At 33.3% G+C, this 22,910-nt stretch overlaps 3 protein-coding genes across 3 annotated transcripts; 1 reads left to right on the plus strand and 2 right to left on the minus strand.

Moving 5' to 3' along the window:
* Positions 1 to 1,087: 1,087 nt before the first annotated feature.
* On the plus strand, positions 1,088 to 7,038 carry LOC145588154 (bifunctional phosphatase IMPL2, chloroplastic-like). The gene is made up of 9 exons (XM_081644798.1): positions 1,088 to 1,528; positions 4,586 to 4,664; positions 4,829 to 4,923; positions 5,009 to 5,058; positions 5,317 to 5,441; positions 5,577 to 5,643; positions 5,719 to 5,808; positions 5,912 to 6,023; positions 6,813 to 7,038. Exons 1-9 carry the CDS (start codon positions 1,174 to 1,176, stop codon positions 6,881 to 6,883), a joined length of 1,044 nt encoding a protein of 347 aa, XP_081500924.1. The 5' UTR covers positions 1,088 to 1,173; the 3' UTR covers positions 6,884 to 7,038.
* A 235-nt stretch (positions 7,039 to 7,273) lies between these two features.
* Positions 7,274 to 14,075, minus strand: LOC145588155 (26S proteasome regulatory subunit 10B homolog A-like). The gene is made up of 10 exons (XM_081644799.1): positions 13,871 to 14,075; positions 12,037 to 12,156; positions 11,421 to 11,557; positions 10,327 to 10,488; positions 10,112 to 10,198; positions 9,877 to 9,963; positions 9,645 to 9,782; positions 9,342 to 9,533; positions 9,153 to 9,251; positions 7,274 to 7,488 (listed from the first exon to the last, which is right to left on the minus strand). Exons 1-10 carry the CDS (start codon positions 13,965 to 13,967, stop codon positions 7,414 to 7,416), a joined length of 1,194 nt encoding a protein of 397 aa, XP_081500925.1. The 5' UTR covers positions 13,968 to 14,075; the 3' UTR covers positions 7,274 to 7,413.
* Positions 14,076 to 19,293: 5,218 nt separating this feature from the next.
* On the minus strand, positions 19,294 to 22,630 carry LOC145589118 (26S proteasome regulatory subunit 10B homolog A-like). The gene is made up of 9 exons (XM_081645678.1): positions 22,552 to 22,630; positions 22,226 to 22,345; positions 21,650 to 21,786; positions 20,679 to 20,855; positions 20,491 to 20,577; positions 20,292 to 20,378; positions 19,866 to 20,198; positions 19,675 to 19,773; positions 19,294 to 19,368 (listed from the first exon to the last, which is right to left on the minus strand). The coding sequence occupies exons 1-9, from the start codon at positions 22,628 to 22,630 to the stop codon at positions 19,294 to 19,296; spliced, it is 1,194 nt and encodes a 397-aa protein (XP_081501804.1).
* Positions 22,631 to 22,910: the final 280 nt, after the last annotated feature.

A 22,910-nucleotide genomic window follows, 5' to 3' on the forward strand; every position in this document is an offset into this window, starting at 1 on the left:
TTAATATAAGATATTAACCTAGTTTTCCTCGTTTATTTTCATGAACGGATGACCTTGCACAATAAGTCAATGCATGATTTTAGCAATCTTTTGTGGCGAAGCTAGTGATGCTGGTTGATATATATAGATGATTTAAATTTCAGAATATATATAATACTCGACAGGCTAATAGCTTGACGCAAACTTGGTACCTTGCCATAATTTCATCAACAAAAAACTAGTTCACTTTATCTAGGTTCTAACCATCCAAACAAAAAGGTGTTCATATTTTTTATATTTTTCCTTTTTTTTAAAGAGAACCTCATCTAATAATTCAAAACCTATTAGACTCCAACTAATTCAAATGTGAGCCAAATTAAGTTTCTCGACAAAATCTCCTTTGTTTCCTAGTCTCAATCCGTGTAATTGTGTTAATCAAATTACAACTACTCTCTTAACAACCGATCAACCTCCATGACCAATGAAGTGCATACATGCAATAGTCTAAACTCTAAAGTTATAAACTAGTTCTCGAGTTCTCGGTACAAAAATGGGGGACTATGCTTAGGGATGGCAATATTAAGTGGATATCCACGAACCCGCTCCACCCGCTATAAATAAATGGACGAAAACCCGAATTAAATGGATGAGAAGCGGGTGACGGATGAAGCGGGTGATGGATCGGATCGGATGTGGATGATACTTTTTTCACCCGCTAACCATCCACCCACCCGTTTAACATATATTATATTTTTTAATCTAAGAATTTTAATAATAAAATATGAAATGTGCAAGAAAATTACTTATTTTTTTGTTGCAAATTAATTTTTCAAACAATATATTGTTATTGTTTCATTTGTATTAATAAAATAAAAAAATTATTGTACAAATAACCGAAAATTAGAGTTCATGTGAGTTTTTTTCCACTTTAATACTCATCCATTAGTCATCCGCTCCACCCGCTTCATCCGCGGATGATGGACGGACGGATATGGATGATGGGTGAAGCGGATGACGGATGGATGTGGATGGATTGATTAGAGTAATAAATGGATGCGGGTGAAGCTCCACCCGATCCGAATCCGATCCATTGCCATCCCTAACTATGCTGCTTAACACTTAACAGAACAAACCCCCCTCATTCACCTACTCACCACTTCAGATTCCCGCCCCTTTTCTCTCTCCTCAGCGCAAATGTACTCCCAAGCTCATCTCCTCTCTCAATCACCTCCTTTTCTTTCTCTCTCTCCAAATTCCTCCAAATTCATCCCCAATCTTCATCCATTTCAATCGCTCCACTTCTCTTCCTCTTCTTCTCTCTTCATCTCAAGTTTATCTCTCTCTTCTCGAGCTCACCTCGCTCCAATTTCAATGGCGGCGTCGAATTCGGACCTCTCCAATCGTCCGACTGATGAACTACAACTCCGCTTCGACAATGGTGATCTTGATCGATTCGCTGATGTTGCGAATGAGCTCGCTGATGCTTCCGGCGAAGTTATCCGCGGTTTCTTCCGGAAGAAATTCGAGATTCTCGATAAAGACGACTCCAGTGAGTTTCATTTTTCACGATTTTTTCTTTACATTTGAAGTGTTTTACTATGATTTTTTGTTAATTAGGTCAAATTTTAGTTGTTTGATTGTTTCAGTGTGTTTTGATTCATCTTTAGAAATTCAATTCATTATGATGATTATTTTTTACATCACAAATTAGTTCTGTAAGAATTCAAAATTGATTGAGAAAATTCGCTAACTGATTTACTTTCCTATATTTCTACATAATTTCTGGCTCAATTTGTTCAATTTTCAGCTGTGTAGCATTTACTACGGTTGATTAATTTGTAGCATTTTGCCGAAAACATGCAGATTCAGTATATACTTATTTTGATGACTGATATAGTTTGAAATATACATATTTCTCAATGAATAGTGTAACTACGTGATAAATTCCTAATATATAAATATTTTATCAATTTTAGTACATTATTTTGGTTGTTTGGATCATCAGTGTCTCATTTTTGCATCTGTATGTTTTGTAATTTTATATAATGATGATATTAGTAAACTATTCCATGATTCGTTCATTGAAATTCAAGTTGTTTTACTCTTTCTCCTGGCTGCATAATATGCTACTTCTAGTCAAGCTCTCAGTTGTTAGGTTACATGACTGATTTTAACGATTGACAAGTGGAATTTTGAGTTCTAATTCTGCCTTTTGTTGCTTATTAATGTGTATTCAAGCACTGCTCAATCACTGTTTCGATTATTATTTAGAGATTTTCTTGATTTTGATTTTAATTAAGTAGTTGTATAACTTTTATTTACTGAGTTTCTCTGTGGCTCTGTGTATCATGGTTGTTTACCTGTTTTAGTAAGTTCTGTTATTGTGGAAACGAGTTTGAAAATGTAGCTGAGTCATCGAGCCCTAGGGCTGCTGGAAACTGCATTTTCTGAGAATTTTGTTCATTTATATAACGAATAAGCTGATTGTTGATTTGAGGATGTTTATTATTCTAATGATTTTGTATAAATTAGAATAATGAAAAGGAATCATTTCGTTTGTTTACCAATCTTGTTTGTTCTGATCAAGACTGACTAGTCATCCAAACTTATAACTTCAATAGGTGTTGAATGTTGAACACTGAGGCAGATCTACACTTAGCCGATTCACTAAGCTTAGGTTGCATCATACTTCTTTTTGTTTCTTTGTGGTTTTTGTGGATGTTTTGTCACTTTTTATATCTTTCCTAATCTAATTGCCAAAATATGAAAATTACTTGTTTTATCAACAAATCAATGGTGTATTTAGTATTTTAGCACATCATAAATCAATTTTGAAAGAAATCCAATTTTTTTTTTTTTTCGACAAAATATGATGCGAGCTTTTTTTGTTTATATTTCTACACAATTTTTGGCAAAACATGCTATATTTTCAGCTGTTTGGTTACTTCGGCCAGTCTACAGTCGAGGAAGCTTTCTACCATCAATAAATGTGTACCATTCTTGCTGAAAACATGCTGAGTTAGCTTAATTGTATTGATGACTGATCTAGTTTGAAATTGATTTATGAAGTTTGCATATATCTCAATGAAAAGTGTAGTATACAATACGAAGTATATACTTATTCTATCAGTCTAAGTATTTTTGGTTGATTGTTAGTGTCTCATGCTTGCTGCTTCTGTATGTAATGTAATTTTGTATAGTGATGGCATTAGTAAGCTCTGTTATGTGCTTTCTCATTCAAGTAATTTTACACTTTCTTTATGGTTGCAAATTTGCTACTTTTAGTCAAGCTCTTAGTTATTAGGTTACATGACTGATTTGAACAATAGGCAAGTGGAATTTGAGTTCTAATTCACCTTTAGTTGCATATATTATGAGTATAAGCACTCCTCAACTTCTGTTTTTGTTGTTATTTCAAGATTTTATTGATTTGCTTGTAGGTAATTTAATTTTATCACATTTAGTGTTTGGATTCGCTCTGTGTCTCATGTTTGTTTTAGTAAGCTCTGTTATTGTGGAAACGAGTTTGTAATTGTTGCTGAGCCATTAATTTCTGGGGCTGCTGGACACTGCAATCTCTGAGACTATTGTTCACACTTATTATGTTTTTGCTGGCTGACTGATAATGAGTATTCTAACGATTTTGTATGCATTAGACTAATGTCACTAACGTAAGACTTTTTTTAATGAATAGAAATTATTGCTTACAAATCTTGTTTGTTCTGATAGAGAATTACTAGTCATCCAAACTTCTAACTTCAATTGGTGTTGACTCTTAAAAACCGAAGTACATTTATGCTTAGTTGATTAACACAACATAAGATTTTGCCATGAATTGATGTTCTCAAATTGGCACTTTTTTGGTTCTTGAGGCCAAACTTTTTGTATCTTATGTATTCTGATTGCGAACATTATGATAATTACTTGTTCTATTAATATATGTGTTGAGGATCACCTCTTACGTCAACATAGTTTATTGATTTTTTGGCCAAGGTTTACATATTTGGACTTTTGACTTTTCACTTGATACAGTTATTCAGGACAGTATGAGTACAAGTCAACTCACACGTGTCTGACTGTGGTTCACTTAGAAGCTAGAAAATGAAACATCAACTAATTTGATCAATTCACTTGCCTTTGCATGCTGATACAAAGCAATTAGCAGCTAGAATAATTGTGCCTAAAAATGAATATGTAGTAACTATAGCAGTGATCACCGAATATGTCTTAAACTGCCAGAAACACTTGATGTTTTTGCAAGATTTCATCTTTCACCGCTTAGAGCATTTAACTAATGTTTATCTTGATTTGGCATCTATGTACTGATGTACATTAAAAAATGAAAGAACCGATTTTTGAGTGTGTGTGTGTGTGCGCGCGCGCGCGAGCATTGTATACACAAAAATTTCCTTATAAAACCTTTCCTATGGTACTTCCAAGGACTGACATGGTTTATGCTTATATTATTGGATTGATCTTTTGTTGAAAATTTAATGATCAATAGATTTGATTTTTTTTTTTCTCTGAATGATACTGAAATGCTCCCAACTTTTGATGAAACTAGATCATTCCCAGATTTTTTATATTGTTATAATATGAACTATAGGTCCAGTTACTATTGCTGATCGAACCGCAGAGGAATCAATGGTTACAATTATCATGAAACATTTTCCGTCTCATGCAATGTAAGTTGAAATTGTGAGCTCGTATCAATGTATCATCATACTGTCATTTCATGATCATGAGTGTGACTTTCCCTTCAAGACATGGGTTAGCCTTATTGCTGAAAGGAATATAGTAGTGCAATGATGTTCAAGTACTGAATTCTGACATTGTTATTTATTTGCAGTTTTGGAGAAGAAAATGGTTGGAGGTGTAAAGAAAAACATTCAGATTACGTATGGGTTTTAGATCCTATTGATGGCACAAAGAGCTTTATAACTGGTAGTTCCTGTCCATTCTCTTTCATATTTAAATGAAGTTTTGGTAATATGATGTTAAGACTCACTTTCCTTATACATATCTCCAGGAAAACCTGTATTTGGCACTCTTATAGCTCTTCTGTACAAGGGTAAGCCGGTATGACTCAAATGTAATTTGTGTGAATCTATGTAAATGCTGTATAGATTGTTTTTGACTATCTTTTCGTGTAAAGAATTTTTAAAGAGAAATTCGCTGTGCTGTTTTGCTTACTACTGCAGTACTGCCTAGCGATAATCTTTACAGGAGTTTTTACATTGCTATAACATGTCATGATTGGCAGCTATTTAGGTGCTGTAATTTCTATTGCTCCCCCCTTTTCAATGTTTTTATAATAGGTAATGTTAATGCTTGCAGATTCTGGGTGTAATTGATCAACCTATTCTCAGAGAAAGATGGATTGGTATAAGTGGGAAGAGGACTACATTGAATGGGCAAGATGTGTCAACACGAAGCTGTACAGATCTATCACAAGCGTATTTGTAGGTCTTTTTAATTCTCTTACGAACAGTATTTAGAATCATTGCCTCATTGGCCTTCATTTTTGTTGACCTCTTTTAATGACAATAAATTGGATGATCATAAGTTTCAGCTGTATTTCTGCTTGCCTTGTTAAGGTACACTACAAGTCCCCATCTTTTTGCCGGGGTTGCTGAAGATGCATTCATTCGCGTTAGGAATAAGGTATACCATATCTAATTTGCATTTGCTTCCACTTAGCAGCTAGCTTGCAAATCTAATATCAAATACTTAAAACAGGTTAAAGTGCCACTCTATGGATGTGACTGTTATGCTTATGCTCTTCTAGCTTCTGGGTTTGTAGATCTCGTAGTTGAATCTGGCTTGAAGGTGAGTTGACTAATCTTACCAAAGATCTTATGTTCATCATCTTAAACATGTATATGTTTACTCCTTTTCTTTCTGATTGATTTAGTTTCCTGGTTATTTTCAGCCATATGACTTCCTTGCATTAATACCGGTTATAAAAGGGGCCGGTGGGACTATAACTGATTGGAAAGGCGAAGAATTCCACTGGGAAGCTTCACCGGAATCTAAGGCAACAGGTGCAAAAACATGACTCTCTTAACCATTCGAGTATTGATATCATATAACTAACATATAAAGCTAAACTTTTAGCCAGATCACGAACACTTGGCGTTCCAACTTTTCGCCAAGTGTCGCGCCACGTTGGATAGATTTAAATAAACTTTATAAGATAAAAAAGTTAATTAAGAATTCTATTTGGATAGAATTTTAGGATAAAATTGTTAGTTTAGAGTTTTATCATCGATAAAATACCAATATGTACAAATTGAATTATAATTTTATTCAAAAAATTATTAGATTATAATTCTAAAAAATTATCATATAAATTTATTTTTTATATCATAATATTTTTTTTAGAGCGAAGAAAGTAGTTCAAAGCGTAAAATATCCATTTCTAATATATACTAATCGGTTAAAATTATATACTTCACAATCTAATTGAATGGAGACCTGTCAATTAGGGTTGGGTTATGAGTCATTTCGGATTGAGTCACTTCAGGTTATGAGTCAAGAAATGTTCAACTCTTGTCCAAAGTTTTGGGTTCGGGTCAATCCGACGTGCTTTGAACATTTAGTTTATTTTTTGCTAATTTTATTTTTTTTATTTTTTAATGTATTAAATCGAACATTTTCACCAACATTATTATTAGTCATTACATGCCTACTAGATAGCAAATCGTGAGAAAAGCATGGATTATAAATTTATCTTAAAATTCAATAACCAACCCGGGCATCGCACGGGCACAAAACCAGTATTTTTATATGTTTGTGCATATTTGTTCTGACTTTTTGTAATCATTGTTTAGATTATAATGTGGTAGCTGCTGGGGATGCTAAGCTTCACCAACAAACCGTCTTATCACTGGGTTGGAAGTGAGACTAGTCTGATATGAATTCAATTGAATTCTTAGTTTTGCAGCTTAAATTTTTAACTATAGGCAAATTATCTTAAATTTTGTAATTTATTCACTATTAACTCATAGATTTGTTTATTTACGTTGTTGCAAGGTTTATGCAAGTTTTTAATGTTCAGCGGCTGATGAGTGATGACGTCAAGTTTTACCAAAAGGCTAGTAGTTCTTTTGCAAGATTACATTTTACTCCAATTACATCTTGGAAATTAGAACACTTACTAAATGTTAGGGGATTCAGATTTAAGACATTATGCAAAATGGAGTTGTTTTTTTTTTTAATAACAGAATTATGTTCCAAATTTTAGTTGAACCCTGTAAGATAAAAGGGAAAGAATTTGAAGTATCAAGGTTAATGCAGATTGAAAATTTGTTAATAAATTAAAGCTAGTAATGGTTTAGGTTAAATAAAACCATAGTTTCAACTTGAAAATTCACAATAGAACAAAGAAATAGAACAAAGAATTATAAGAAAATTTGTGAGTTTTTTTTAGTACTAATCCTTTCCAAAATCTGCAGAATAGGTAGCACTTGACTCTAGCTTTTTTGCTTCGTTTAGTTTTCTCACAGCCTGCAGAGCAAATAAACAACATAAGGAATTCGATCACATAAAAAATATACTATGCACCTTTATAAAATTAATTTCAAGTTAATGATCAAATTGTGACATTTAAGACTTTGCATGCAATTTTTGAAAATTCCCTAGCTTGACAATTATAGCTAAATTATGAAATTAGTTAAGAACAAAATTATGAAATTAGCTTGGACGGGCTAATTTGCTTGAGAAAAACCATGCCAAAAAGGGTTGATACATTAATCTTTTAAGCAAGCTCCTTTTAAGAGATTAAGGCTCATTTAAATAACAAGCAAACCATTGGGGCACAATTAAATACAAAGAGATTAGCTTAAAACCTTATGTGGCATAAAAACAACTTTAATGGCAGAGCATCTCCAATGGTAAACTAATTGTTAAATTAGTTTGTCATGCCACATGATTTCAAGCAAAACCACTTTGTAGCTATTTTATGTCCCAATGGTCATCTACTAGCTTGTTATTTGTTTTTTTAATAAGCTCGACTTTCTCAATTAGCTTTATTAATTTTAATATATTAATCTCCAAAAATTTTGGAAACTTTTTTCCAAGTAAATTAGCTCAGTCAAGCTAGTAGCTAGAGATTTTTGAAAATTACAAGCAAATCCCTAGATACAACAATTGGAGTTAAGAACAACTCTAATGGTTGTAGCTAAGGACTTGCTTGCAATTTCCAAAAGTCTCTAACTACTAGCTTGACCATTGGAGCTAAAAAATACAATTAACTTGACCAAGCAAATTAGAGAGGTTATATACAACCGGGTGTACCGTATATCCATGAGTATTTGTTCTCATTTTGATGATTGTTTTTCATTATATCATCAAATAAAGAACAAAAACTAACCATAGGTTAGTTGGGTGTACGATACACCCGGGTGTATTTTACAATTCTAAGCAAATTAGCTTGAGAAAAAAGTTTCTAAAATTTTAGAGATTGATGTACTAATATAATTATACTTTTAGAGATAATTGAGAAAGTTAAGCTCATTTAAATTCCAAGCCATTAGCTAACCATTGGGGCACAAAATAGCTACACAAAAAAATTAGTTTAAAATCCTACGTGGCATGGCAAGTTTATTTGAGAATTAACTTACCATTGGAGATGCTCTAATATATTATCAAATTAGTTTGTTATGCCACATAAGCTTTTAAGCTAATTGTCATTTTAGCCGAGCTCCAATGGCCAGCTATTAGCTTACTATTTTTTTATACCCTACCTCCCGAATTAACTTTTTTATATTTCATTTTATTTTTTTATTTCAACAAGTTTTTTCCAAGCAAATTAGCTCTAAAAATTAAGTTTTTTTAATTTTCATTTTAATTAAGTTTTTTGCAAGCTAATTTGCTTGGCCAAACTAATTGCATTTTCTAACTCCACCGGTCAAGTTTGTAGTTAGAGTTTATTTAATATTGCAAGCAAGTCCCTAGCTAGTAGCTACAACCATTGGAGTTTGCTCTAACAAACTAATTTGCAAATAAGCTCCACTGGAGTTGCTCTTGTTGTATTCTAAACCTATTAGCGAATGGCTTAAAAACTACTAGGCTAAAAAATGAAAACAATGAATGTGTGTTGCACGGGGAAAAGTAAATGCTCCACAAATAAAACTCATGTTGTTTAATGGTCTAAATATGACTAATATTACCTTCATGAAGTCTTCATGAATCACATAATCTCTCTCAGCACGTATGGCTGACATACCAGCTTCAGTACAAATGTTTCGTAGATCGGCCCCATTAAATCCCTGGAAAAAAAAAAGGCAACATATTCAACACCTTGATAAAGATGTGGTAGCAAAAAATAATACGCAAGTCTACATAAAGTAGAAGATCACCTCTGCTAGCTTGACAACTGCTTCATAGTCGATCTCACCATGTTTGGCAATACCAGCAGCATGGATTTTGAGAATTTCCATTCTTGACTGTTCATTTGGCAATGGAATCTCAATTTTCCTATCTAGACGTCCTGGACGAAGAAGTGCTGGGTCCAGCACATCCGGTCTGTTTGTTGCCATGATCATTTTGACCTGCATGTACAAAGTACAATGTGGTCAAAGAGGAACATCAAATTATCAACTGCGAACGCACCTACAAATTACAGCAAGATTACTCTATAATGAGTTTCATAGTCATAATACCTTGCCTAGCTGATCAAAACCATCAAGCTGATTCAGCAGTTCCATAAGGGTTCTTTGAATTTCACGATCAGCACTTGTACCCTCACTGAATCGACGACCTCCAATAGCATCAATCTCATCCATGAAGATGATGCAAGGCTGAGAATAGAAACATAAGAGTCATAAACCACAAGAAACCATTTAAACCAGTACCCTCATATTATGATAACTACGTTAAATGCTGCTATCTCACCTGGTGTTCTCTAGCGTAATTGAACATTTCACGGATCAGTCTTGCACTTTCACCGATGTACTTATCTATGATAGCACTTGATACAACCTATAACAAATATAAGAAATAACAGTTATTTACATGTTATTATGTTACTTCCCCCCCCCCCCCCCCCCCCCCAAAAAAAAAAAAAAAAAAAAAAAAAAAAAAAACTTTATGAGGATGCAACCATTTCCAAATGCATATGCTTTAATACCTTTAGGAAATTGGCATCTATATTACTGGCTATAGCTCGAGCTAACAATGTTTTGCCAGTCCCTGGAGGCCCATAGAGAAGAACACCCTGTAAAGGAAAACATACACAAATTTTGCGTTAGCCCAACAAATATCTACCCAAGGTACCAAAAAAAAAATTTACAAAAAAAGAACAAAAATAAACAAAGAAAATACAGTCCCACACAAAGTATATACCTTTGGAGGTTTAATTCCCACACGAATGAAAAGCTCAGGATTCATCAGTGGAAGCTCAATGGATTCCCTCAGTTCTCGGATTTGATCAGACAGCCCTCCTACAGCAGAATAGCTTATATTCCCAGGATCTTCATGAAGCATATTGTATACAACTGGATCAACCTGCATATGCAATATATAAGAACATGATGCAATTTCACAAAGCAATGTGGCAACCAGAAGTCACAGAACCATAGGCTTCAACCATGAGCTAAAGCTGCAATAATTGTATAATACATTCTCACTTTACATGTACAAGAATTACAAAACTGAATAAGTGCTTCACAAACTTAAGCACCTATTTTTTGCATCTTGGGATCACCACATTCAATTTAATGCATAAATTAAACATTTAAATGCTGTCGCTATAGGAAGAGGGCATCAGAAATTATGATAAAGCAAGCCTGTGTCAAACAATCTGGATAAGACTTAGTGTTCTGTGGTAAAATCTGGGTAAAATTTATTCAACTAATATAAGCTATAGATTAATTCAAAGGAAGATATAGTATAAACAGAAAAATGCCCTACAAGCGACCCAAATATATTGAAAAGAAGCACCCAACAGAATGAATCTTATCTGTGAAGAGCAAGCTTCAACAAAACATCCTGTGCGAATGAATTCATTAGCATAATGATTAGTGATGTCAGTTTAACATCTTAATAAACTAGACAAAACCATTCCTGAGGAAACCATTTACCTTCAGATATGTTAAAAATCTTTCACTACTCTTATCATTTATACTTTGAGCTACCATAAGGCATGTAATGAACCAACTCCAATACTGTTTGAGGCACATTCAAACTCCAAGCAGCAATTGACAACAGTCACGATTTTTCAATAATTTTGACATTTAAGTTCCAACATTAGCTCATGATAAGACTCAACCACCCACTGCCTAGCTCAGCTGGCAGTGACATTTAAATAAGTTTACAATTAAGAATCAACTAAGCTTCTGGTCAACCCCAATCAACCAAATGGAAATCATGGCAGAAGTAAACACAAAAACTCAGATGCAGGACAAGGTAAAATAGAGAACATAAGAGGAGAAACTTACTTCACGAGGAAGAGCACGCATAATGGTGAGGGTAGTCATGTCAAGTACCACTCGAGTTCCAGAAGTGAGCTTTTCTTTGTCCACTTTGCTACGACAACCAACCACATACCTTGGTCCACTGCTAGCTTTCACAATTACTGGCACAAAAAAATACATTACTCAGTCATCTATATGATTGAATCTATTTGGTACTGCAGTGCTAAATGACCAAGGAAAAAGGGTTGTTCAAGTTATATGTACACATACAAGTACAAATTACAACACTTGGATAAACAGAGTTGGATAAACAGAGTAATATCACTGATATGAAGCAAAGAGGACATTGAAATAGATAGAAAAAAAGCATTTGTGTTAAAGATCTCATCATAGATGGAATAATTAAAAATAAGCCTGCAACCAAGACTTGACACACCTTAGTGGAAGTCCAAGCAACAAAGTTCACATAACTCTAATCCTGCTACTAATGGAAGAGATTCTCAATTCTCTTTATTAAAAAATAAAATAAAAAAAAAAGATAGTAGCAAAAGATCAACAAATCCTAGGTACCATAAGGTAACAAACCAGCAAAATGAATTTAGTGGTAAAACAGACAAGAAGAGATCAAGAAATCATTTACATCTCTCATTGTCAAGAGGCCTTAGGACTTCTCCAATGATCTGCCCAACACTCTGGAGTGACTTTAGATCATCCTCTGTTTTAGCATAGTCCTTTTTGGCGCTTCGCAACTCTTCCTTCACTGAAATAGAAATTAAATACATTAGCAGCAGCCTTTAAATAAAAAATTAAAAAAAAAAAAAAAAAGGAACACACTACAACAAAAGGACAACACAAATGATCCACTACTAGAATCAGCAAAATATCAAGGTGCATAAATACCAAGCAACCATTCAGAACTAAAAAAAAAGTACACACAATACTCTCCTCCAACCTCAATGGAAATTTATAGTGATAAACCAAAACTCATCACCACTATTCAGCATCTTCCATAAAACTGTCACAACTGATGAAACTAGTTGTTTTTCCATATACCTTGTTTAGATATTTAAATAGCATAGTTTAAATTTCAAGGTTTCAACACAAAACCTAAGTGGCAGATTTACTAGACTGAAACGACCATCACTACTCATAAAACTAGTGGGTTTTCAACATTGCTTTCACTCACTAATCTTATTAATCTTTGGTCTGAATTTCTGTTTTCAACACAAAACTTACAGGGCAATTTTTAACAATGTCTAAGGCATGCAATTTATTGAGAACAAATTTGCATGAAAACAGAACGGAAAAAAAGGAGGAAAGCATTGAGCATGAATTGGCCGTTCACTTGAGGCTTACAAAAGCTTCATTAATGAATAAATGTTGATTGACCAAAAAACTAGTTTAATACAAGTTATAAAGTTGGATTTTGAATTGCCTCTTTTATAGACCAGGTTCAAACCAAACAAACAACTATGTATCCACTGTCCAGGTTACAAACGTCACTAATATGGATGGAGATAAATTACTCACGTCACATCCTCCATTCATTCTTTTCTAATGCCGAAATATAAATTCCAAATAAAACACCTAAAGTGATAGTTTCTCAAACTTTAGAATTTCAAGTTACTAAAATAGCAGCTAACAGGAAAAGAAAAGCATATTGCTTCTTCAGCAGCATTAAGATCATTTACTTAAGGTTAGTTAAAGCGTTGCTTGTCCATCACTGCCTCAGTTAACTTGACCATAGCTTAGCTTAGAGTTAGCAACAAGTAGCCACTTCTGTTAGCAACTCTAGACGGGTTCTAATCACAAAATCGCAACACAACTTCATATTTATTCAATAATTTGAGATACAAACCCTAGCACAACCTATAATTCCTCAATAAACTCAAATTTTCGAAGGCTACGATCATTTTCTTGAGGCGAAGTGTTTCGTGTGCATCATTGCATCTATGTAACTTGACAACAGAGTTCACAACAAGCAGTCTTCTTAACTGACAGATTCTAATCGCAAATATCGCGGCACAAGTTCATATTAATTCTACGTTTTACTTCACAAACCCTAGCACGAGCAAAAATTTCTCAATAAACTCAAAATTTGGCTTTTAATTCTCCGAAAACTAACGTTTCCAATTACTACACTAGAATCTTCAGATCAGATACGAAATTACAGTCAGAAATCACAAAAACGAATAGCGAAACAATTTTCCATAAACATATAAACGAAAATCGAAAATCAAACTTAAACATATCAAATTCCACTTCTATTACACTGGATGCTGATTTCTCACAACATCAATTAACTAATTATTCATCAAATTCGACTATCTCAGAGTTAAATTAGATATAAATTCATGCAAATTTGATATCGTAAACTGCTAAACAAACTAAAAGCAGATTCAAAACCCTAAAATTCAATAACCTAGAAATCAATGAAGAAAAAAGGTCGAAATTAGGGATTCAGAATGAAAAACCTTTTCTGCTACGAGATTCAAGCTCGCGATGTTGAAGGAGCTTCTTATTGTATTCGGCAACAGCGGCCTTACGCTTAACTTCTTCTTCGGTCGACATTAGAGAGAACTCCGCAGAGAATAGTGCAGATGATCTCCGATGAGAGAGGAGAGAGAAAGAGAGAAGTTTTTGAGACTTGCACAGAGAGTAAGGAAGGACTTTCGATGTGTCACAAATGTTATTCAACAAGATTATATTATAATTTAACAACCCCTAACCTGATATTAACTATTACAAATTATTATACCACCTCCGATTTTTTTTAGTTGCGGTTATTATTTGAGAGATATAAAATATTCTAAAAAAAACGAAGGTAGTAATAAAATTTATTTTAGTTATAATTTGAATTTAGACAACATTTATTATAACTCATTTTTAGATTAGACTTTAAAAAAGAACTAGGTTAAATCTCGTGCCATGCACGGTAATTTTTAATACTTAATACTTATCATTAGTTTAACACTATTATTAAATTATAAAAAATTATACCTAATTGCAAAATAGGATGAAAGTTCTTTAGTTACAAAAAAAATTTAAAAAAATTTATCACACTAAAGAAAATAGAGAGAATAATATATGCACGACTAATAAAAATAACTATGAATTTCATTACAAAGTTATAGATAGCAAACTATTGTTGCATAATATTGTATATAATATATATATATATATATATATATATATATATATATATATATATATATATATATATATATATATATATATATCTTTGTTTGAATGTGTACAAATGGAATATACTTATCAAATCGAAAATGTAATATTATTGTATTTTGTATTAAAAACTTCTCTAAGAAGCTTTGACAAAAAAAAAATAAAAATAAAAAAAAATTCAAAAAAAAACTTTTGGAGGGAAAATTTTTAACCAGGAAATGACATGTGTCATTCCTGGTTTCGCCTTTAGTATAAAGTTATAGATATATATATATATATATATATATATATATATATATATATATATATATATATATATATATATATATATATATATATATATATATATATATATATATATATATATATATATATATATATATATATATATATATATATATATCTTTGTTTGAATGTGTACAAATGGAATATACTTATCAAATCGAAAATGTAATATTATTGTATTTTGTATTAAAAACTTCTCTAAGAAGCTTTGACCAAAAAAAAAAAAAAATAAAAAAAAATTCAAAAAAAAACTTTTGGAGGGAAAATTTTTAACCAGGAGATGACATGTGTCATTCCTGGTTTCGCCTTTAGTATAAAGTTATAGATAGATAGATTATAGATAGGTTATATTAAATTTTAAAGGGTAATGCTTGCATATAATCATTTAATATACTTCCTTTTTTAGTACTTTCTCCGTTTTTTTTATAGTTGCAACAGTTTGACTTTTACACTATTCATGTGTACTGTTTCACTTTGACTAGCTTTGACGATTTATACATAAATAAAAATATAGTCACGTGGGGTCTTGTTAGATTCGTATCGATTTGTATAATTTTAATATCTAAAATTAATAATTTTTACATATTGGTAATCAAAGATATTAATGATTCAAAACATGCATCGGCAAGCATGAAAAGAGAAGTGTTGCAACTAGGGGTGTTCATAAATCGGTCCGGGCGAAAAAATGGACCGGACCACCCCTATAAAAAACCGGTCTTGGACCGGACCGATTTTTTTATTAAAAATATGTGTGAAACCTTAAATAATGGTTAAAATTATCCTTAATAAACTTAGAAAACTTTAACTTTATAAGTTTTTTTGTACTAAACATACAAAAAAAGACGTAAAAATGACGTTAAAATATAGTTTTTCCTTTACTTTTTTCGTGTTTTCCATTACTTTATTAAAAATCTAGTATTCTTTTTTAAAAATTTCTTAAATCGATCTAAAGCGGTCCGATCCGGGTTTTGGACCGATTCTTTCGGTCTGATCCGGGTTCGGTCCTAGCTTAATCGGTCCGGTCCGGTCTTCGGTTCTTAAAATTCTAATTTTCGGTTACCGGTCCGGTCTTGGACCGATGAACAGCCTTGCAACTATAAAAAAACAGAGGAAGTATTAAGTTGAGAATTTATCGACAATTCACGAGTAAATTGGTGTAATAAATGTTTATTTATTGTCAATTCTAAGGGTTGCATATATCTTTTTCCAACTTTAAAAACATAAATATAATTAGGCAAAAACTAACGAGCGCCTCGGGGCGTTAGATAAAAAAACTCAATGTAGATTTATTAATTTGAAATAAACATTAATTACATCAATCGGCGTATCATTTTGACATGCATTCCCAAATTAATGGAGTACCATTTTATGAAGTATATTTGATTGTTATCTAACGCCTCGGGGTGCTCGTGAGCAAGATCATATCATTATTAAAGATCAATGTTGTAACTCATTGATAAGTGTTTTATTTGTCCACTTATCATGGTATTTTTAGCACAATTTTGTTGTCATTTTCCCCTCTTTATCCCCCTTTCCGACTCCTTTTTGTGTATGATTACAACTTTTGGCTTCCCCGTTCCTTTTTATGTGTGTGTTCGTGTTTGTAGATGCAAGGAGAAATTGGTCACATAGCATGAACATGAAGAACTATATTGGAAGCAAAGCACAAGAGGAGAGGGCGTGCAGCCTGTTAGGAGCGGGCGCTCCTGCCTGAACTGCCACATTCTGCCTCCCCTGCACTTTTAGGAGCGGGCGTGCACCTATATAGGAGCGGGCGCTCCTCCCTGTTTTCCTACAAACTGCCTCAAATTGCTGCAGGAGGAGAGGGCGCGCAAGATCCAGGAGAGGGCGCTCCAGCCTGAGGAGCGGGCGCTCCTCTATATAGGAGCGGGCGCTCCTACATGCAGACCCGACTTTTTGGGCGGATTTTACAATGTTATTTCGGGGTGTATAAATACGACCCTTGGCTTCAGTTTTCTGCATCTTCTTCCTTGGAGAAGATCACCTTCTTCCCTTTAGTCTTCTTAGGCCCTTAACTCTCTAAACTCTTATTAATTAGCTTAGTTTCTCTCAAACTCTATCATTGAAGTAGATTAATTGAAGTTTGTATTCTTCCTTTCAACATTTTCTCAACCTTGAAGCTTCATTAGTAATCTCTTTCCTCTATCCCTTACTCTTTAATTTCAGTTTTTATTTACTTTGAATTGTTAATTTCTCTCTTAATCTTGGTTAATTGTTGTTGCATGTTCAATCTACTTTGTTCTTACTACTCTCTTCAATTTGTTAGATTAATTTTGAACTTAGATATTGTTGTTAGAATGTTCTTCACCATGTTTAGTGACTAGTTTCTTAACTAGGGGTTGGGTGAAGACCCAACCAAGCCATGGGTTAATTGATGTTTGTGTTTGCATGTTCATTTTGGGTTGATGATTGATTGTTAAAGAATTGGTTAATTGCATGTGTAATTGGATGGCCACTTATTGCTCATGTATTCACTTCTATGCTTGCATTGAAAGATGAGGTCTAGTTGTGAGTCATTTCTTGTATGATTATGCTAAATTCCTCTTGATTACGGTACCTCGTTTGGATGATGTAATAGTCTTAGTTGCGGTAATTAGGAGAGAAATCCCAATTATTTGTGCCTTAGTACTAAGCTATCTCGAACCGATCGAAAGACAAACCCGAGTTAGTAGTCTACTTCCCATCGTTAAAACTTGGTTGGCCTATCTTGTTAGTCGAGTTTAGTTTAGGAATGCTTAGTGTTGTAGTTTCGAGAGAAGTGACCCTTTTCTTGTATGATTAGACCGAATTTCTATCTTGATTACGGTACCTCGTTTGGATGATGTAGTAGTCTTAGTTGCGGTAATTAGGTGAGAAATCCCAATTATTTGTGCCTTAGTACTATCTCGAACCGATCGAAAGACAAACCCGAGTTAGTAGTCTACTTCCTATTGTTAAGACTTGGTTGGCCTATCTTGCTAGTTGAGTTTGGTTTAAGAATGCTTAGTGTGGTGACTTCAAAAGAAGACAATGTTGAGTGCCCTCTCTATCATCCAATTTGTGTACATGCTTGCCTATTGTTTTGATCCATTGGTTTGGTTGGTGTCTATTCCCATTTCCCCCCTAGTGTTTGTCTCCATATAGTAGTTATTTAATCAAACCTCCAATTTGTGACCGAACTAGATTGCAACCGTTTCATACTCTCGGTGTACTCATACCCATTCCCTGTGGATACGATCCTCTACTTGCCCTAGACTTGTCTTAGGTTAGTTTAGGTAGAAATAGTGTTTGGCTTGAGGGTGATCGTCCAACGACCGAATATCCCTCTACCACTCATGCATAATAGTATTTGACAAGAATAAAAGATAAAACTAGTAAACTACGATGAAATTCATATTTTCACCACTCGATTCTCAATTTCTTCATCATGCAATTAAAGATATGTATAATCAAAGGTGTATTTTAAAAACCTTGTAAAGCATTTGTGACAATTTATTTAGGACTAAAGGATTAATAATCAGCAAAAAGTCAAAAACTCTTAAATGCTATTGTAAAAAAAAAAAAAAAAAAAAAAAAAAAAAACCTACTCTTATATAATGAGAAGCTTGGTTAAATAATGCTACAGGGAAATTGGAGTTCACATTCCAAAATTAATTCTGCCATTATTGATGAGAGCAACTTGTAGGTTTTTACTTTTTTATATTGTACTTCGTATTAGTTAGTAGCCTTATTCATCATAATTGAATTTTGTAAGTATACTTAAATGGATGTTTTCTCTCACTCTAAAATTTATTAATTGCATAATTAGAAATTTTCTTTTACTTGGGAATGAATACACTAATGTTACTTCTACAACAATACTCCAAAGTATATAGTACTACAACTCTAAAAGTATTGAGCAGTACGTGCATGATCATTGCAAAATTATTTCTCTAATTTGAATTCTTACTTCTACAGGACTACAGCTTCATGTATGATAAACTTTATTCCTAACAACACCTTGATAATTGTAGTTATATTCTAACTCCATTTGTTAATACATGCAACAAGTGACACTATTATATACGGATTAAAAGTCTCGTCGCATATATTGAGTAATGGAGAAATTATATTCCATGTTAAAGTTTGTATGTTTAGGAGTGAAGTCATGATTTATGAAACACTTAAACCAATATACAAATAAAAAAGCTGTTTCTTGCACATTTTCACATTCCAAATGTAACATAGAGTAACTAGGTTGGTACATGATACACAATTACAGAAAGTTGTTTGCTGAAAAAAAAAAAGCTGGCAACACAATCTAAAACTAATAGGAAAATATTGTGAAGTTCTAGTAATATACTACTAGTACAAAGTATGAAAGAACAGAAACTAATTGTTTACAAGGTGCAACTATGAAATTTACATACAATCTTCACTTAGTTCTTAATCAATCCTTTCCAAAATCAGCACTATAACTAGCTTGTGTCTCCAATTTCTTTCCCTCGTTTACTTTCCTGACAGCCTGCAGAGCAAAGAAACATCATAAGAAATTCAAGCACAAGCTGCACAACCAAGTATTCTAACCATTCCACATTAAAATGTGACATTGAACAGAATCAAAATCGCTTATTTTATCATTTTGAGCCTTAATTCTTGCAATGTGTGTGAATGGCATAGAAGCAAGCTACTGAGCCAAAAAGCCGAAACAGTGAATGTTCTTGGGTTTGGGGAGAACCCTAAATACTCAAAAGGTACAAATCATGATCTGTAATGGTCGCTTTGCCTCAAAAAAAATGATCTGTAATGGTCTAATTGTGACAAACATTACCTTAATGAAGTCTTCATGGGTCACATAATCTCTCTCTGCAAGAATAGCAGACATGCCAGCTTCAGTACACACGTTCTGTAGATCAGCCCCATTAAATCCCTGAAGAAAAGGCAACAGGACACTTAGTATGAGTGACATGTTAGATGTTTTACAGAAAATGATATGCAAGTCTTTAAGCAATAGCTGCTCACCTCTGCTAGTTTAACAACAGCTTCATAGTCGATCTCACCGTACTTGGCCATGCCAGCAGCATGAATTTTAAGAATTTCCAATCTTGACTGTTCATTTGGCAATGGAATTTCAATCTTCTTGTCTATACGACCAGGCTGAAGAAGTGCAGGGTCCAACACATCTGGTCTGTTTGTTGCCATGATAAATTTGACCTGATATAGTTGATCAAATCCATCAAGCTGATATAGTAGCTCCAGCAGAGCTCTCTGAATTTCACGATCAGAAGTCATACCCTCCTCACCTAGTCGTCGACCTCCAATAGCGTCAATCTCGTCCATAAAGAGGATGCAGGGCTGAAAATAGGAGCAATGACTTTAACAAATCATTTGAAACAATTACAACTTATGACAAAAACTTTACATTGCTACATTAGATATCCCACTTACTTGGTGATCTCTAGCGTAATTAAACATTTCACGAATCAGTCTAGCACTCTCACCAATGTAACTAATTATAATAGAACTCGCAACAGCCTAGAACAGAAAAAGAAAGCACGTCATTACAGTCATAACATGCCAGAAAATTAAAAGAAACATCAACATAAAAAATGCAGCAGTTTTAATCTAACTGAATACTCTCATATACCAGTAAGAAATTGACTTTTATATTGCTTGCTATGGCTCGAGCTAACATTGTCTTGCCCGTCCCAGGAGGTCCATAGAGAAGAACACCCTAAAACTCGGAAATAAATACTTGATGCATTAACATTAGCTAGGAACTAAAAAGAACACAAACCAACAATGAAGATAGCAATACAGCCACACACGTCTTACCTTTGGAGGCTTAATTCCCACCTTAATGAAAATCTCAGGATTCATTAATGGAAGCTCAATGTATTCTTTCAGCTCTCGAATCTGATCAGACAGCCCTCCCACAGCAGAGAAGCTAATATTTTCATGATCTTCTTGAATCATATTGTATATAACTGGATTTATATTGAAAATCATGTGCTGCTCCTCCCATATTTTGCTCTGTTTATTTTGCTTGCTGTGTGCTGTAAATATTTGTTACTGTATGTATTTGTAACATGTGATTTGTTCACATGATTTTTTCTTCCTTTTTGTCTCTTTGTACAGCTATGTAGGTTTTCTTAGAATACATGTATATAAGCCCTTTGGGCCTTGTTGCCGCCGGGGGTTTTTTGATGTATTTTCAATTTTCAACAGCAGAGCATATCAATGAAAACTCTCTGGTTCCAAATTGGAAAACCAGATAAACAAAGCTTGAGTCTTTGAAAACTTCTTTAATTTACCTGCATATGCAATAATTAAGATTTCCCAAACTAATACGGGAAGCATAATTTAATGCAATCATAGCCAAATAAATTCATAATACACAAACAATTCCTGAAACTAATTACTGTCACTAAACTGTTGTGCAAGACATAAATCGGTTTCCTAGTATATAAAGACCGATGCTGAGAAAAGGCATAAACAACACAAATTCTAATCAAGGCGCGTTATCTTCTCCTGCCTATAACTCGACTGAGATGTAGTTATGCCACTTATGCATCTCAAAAGCAAGGATCGAGGACTCAAATCAAATGCAGCAGTTAAATGACACAACATATATAAGTTCTTTATAGACAAAAGTTTTAAAACACTTAGTAACAACTTTATCATTTCCACATTAACTCACTCCAATCCACCATAACCGGTAAATAACACAAATAATCTGATGAACTAAGGCGCGAGTATGAAAACTGATCGAGTGCATATATATAGCAGAAGAGATTAGATCTTACTTGACGAGGAAGAATGCACATTATAGCGTGGTTAACGTAATGAACAACAACTCGTGTCCCAGGTACTAATTTCTCCCTGTCCACGTTGTCATTACAACCAACCACATATTTTATTAATTCGCCAATTTTCACAACCACTGTCACATAAAAACATATGAATCAGTGACAAATTTGATTGAATCGTTTCCACTGCCAAACTATTTGATCAAAGAAAAGCGTCGAAAACAAACAATACAATAACAAACGAACTAATGCAACATTATATACAGAATTAAGGAACATGATAATAAGCACTAAAAACGCCAAGCTAGCAACCATTACGACAGATTTCATTTCTAATAATGATAATGAGATGTTATAAATCCATGTAATATGTTATTGAATACGAGTATGAGTATTACATTTGTGTCACACGAATTATATTATATGATCGAAATATTATCAATTAAAGTAGTTATGAGTGGACAAACCAGAATTACCAGAGAAACAGGGTGCAACCATTACAAAAATTAATGTCACAAGAAAACCGGAATTAATTACAAAAATTAAAAATGAAGAAGAAGAGAAATGAATTACTTCGATCATTGTCAAGAAGCCTGATGAGTTCTCCAATATACGTCCCATTGCTTTGTAAATATCTAAGATCATGCTCTGTTTTATTGTACTCTTTTCTTGCAATTTTCAGATTCTCTTTCACTAAATATAGAGTTCAAATTACAACTATATTAATTATGTATCAAAAGATTATAAGAAATTATAAAGGATTGAAAATACAATGAATGATTTACATAAATTACCAAATAAACATGATCAAAGATTTTTGTATAAAAATAAAATTGATCAAATGAATAATAGTAAGCAAGTTTAATTACTATGAGTTTCAAAACCCTAGAAAATCAAACCTTCCAATAAAAGAATGTGTTGATCAAGAAGCTGATGAAGCTTTTCAGTTAAGTCATTAATGGCGGCTAGTCGCTCCATTATTGATTAGAATCTACGAAGTAAAATAATGTGATGTTTGCAAATGTATTTGAAGAATTGAAAAAAATACTTGAATTTTGTGTGTTTTTAGTAAGGTTTAACGTGAGAAATGAGAGATTTATAGCAGTGTTAGTTACCAAGAACTAGCGACCTATGTCTGAAAATTATAGTGTGTGAGTTATTTATATTGTCTTAAATTCTTAATTGCCTTGTGCCTTCTATTTTTCAGATTTTCTACGGAGAACGTTAGAGTCTGTACACCCGGGTATACAGTACACTC

Source organism: Chenopodium album, chromosome 17, assembly GCF_948465745.1.
Source record: "Chenopodium album chromosome 17, dcCheAlbu1.1, whole genome shotgun sequence".
Lineage (NCBI taxonomy): Eukaryota > Viridiplantae > Streptophyta > Magnoliopsida > Caryophyllales > Amaranthaceae > Chenopodium > Chenopodium album.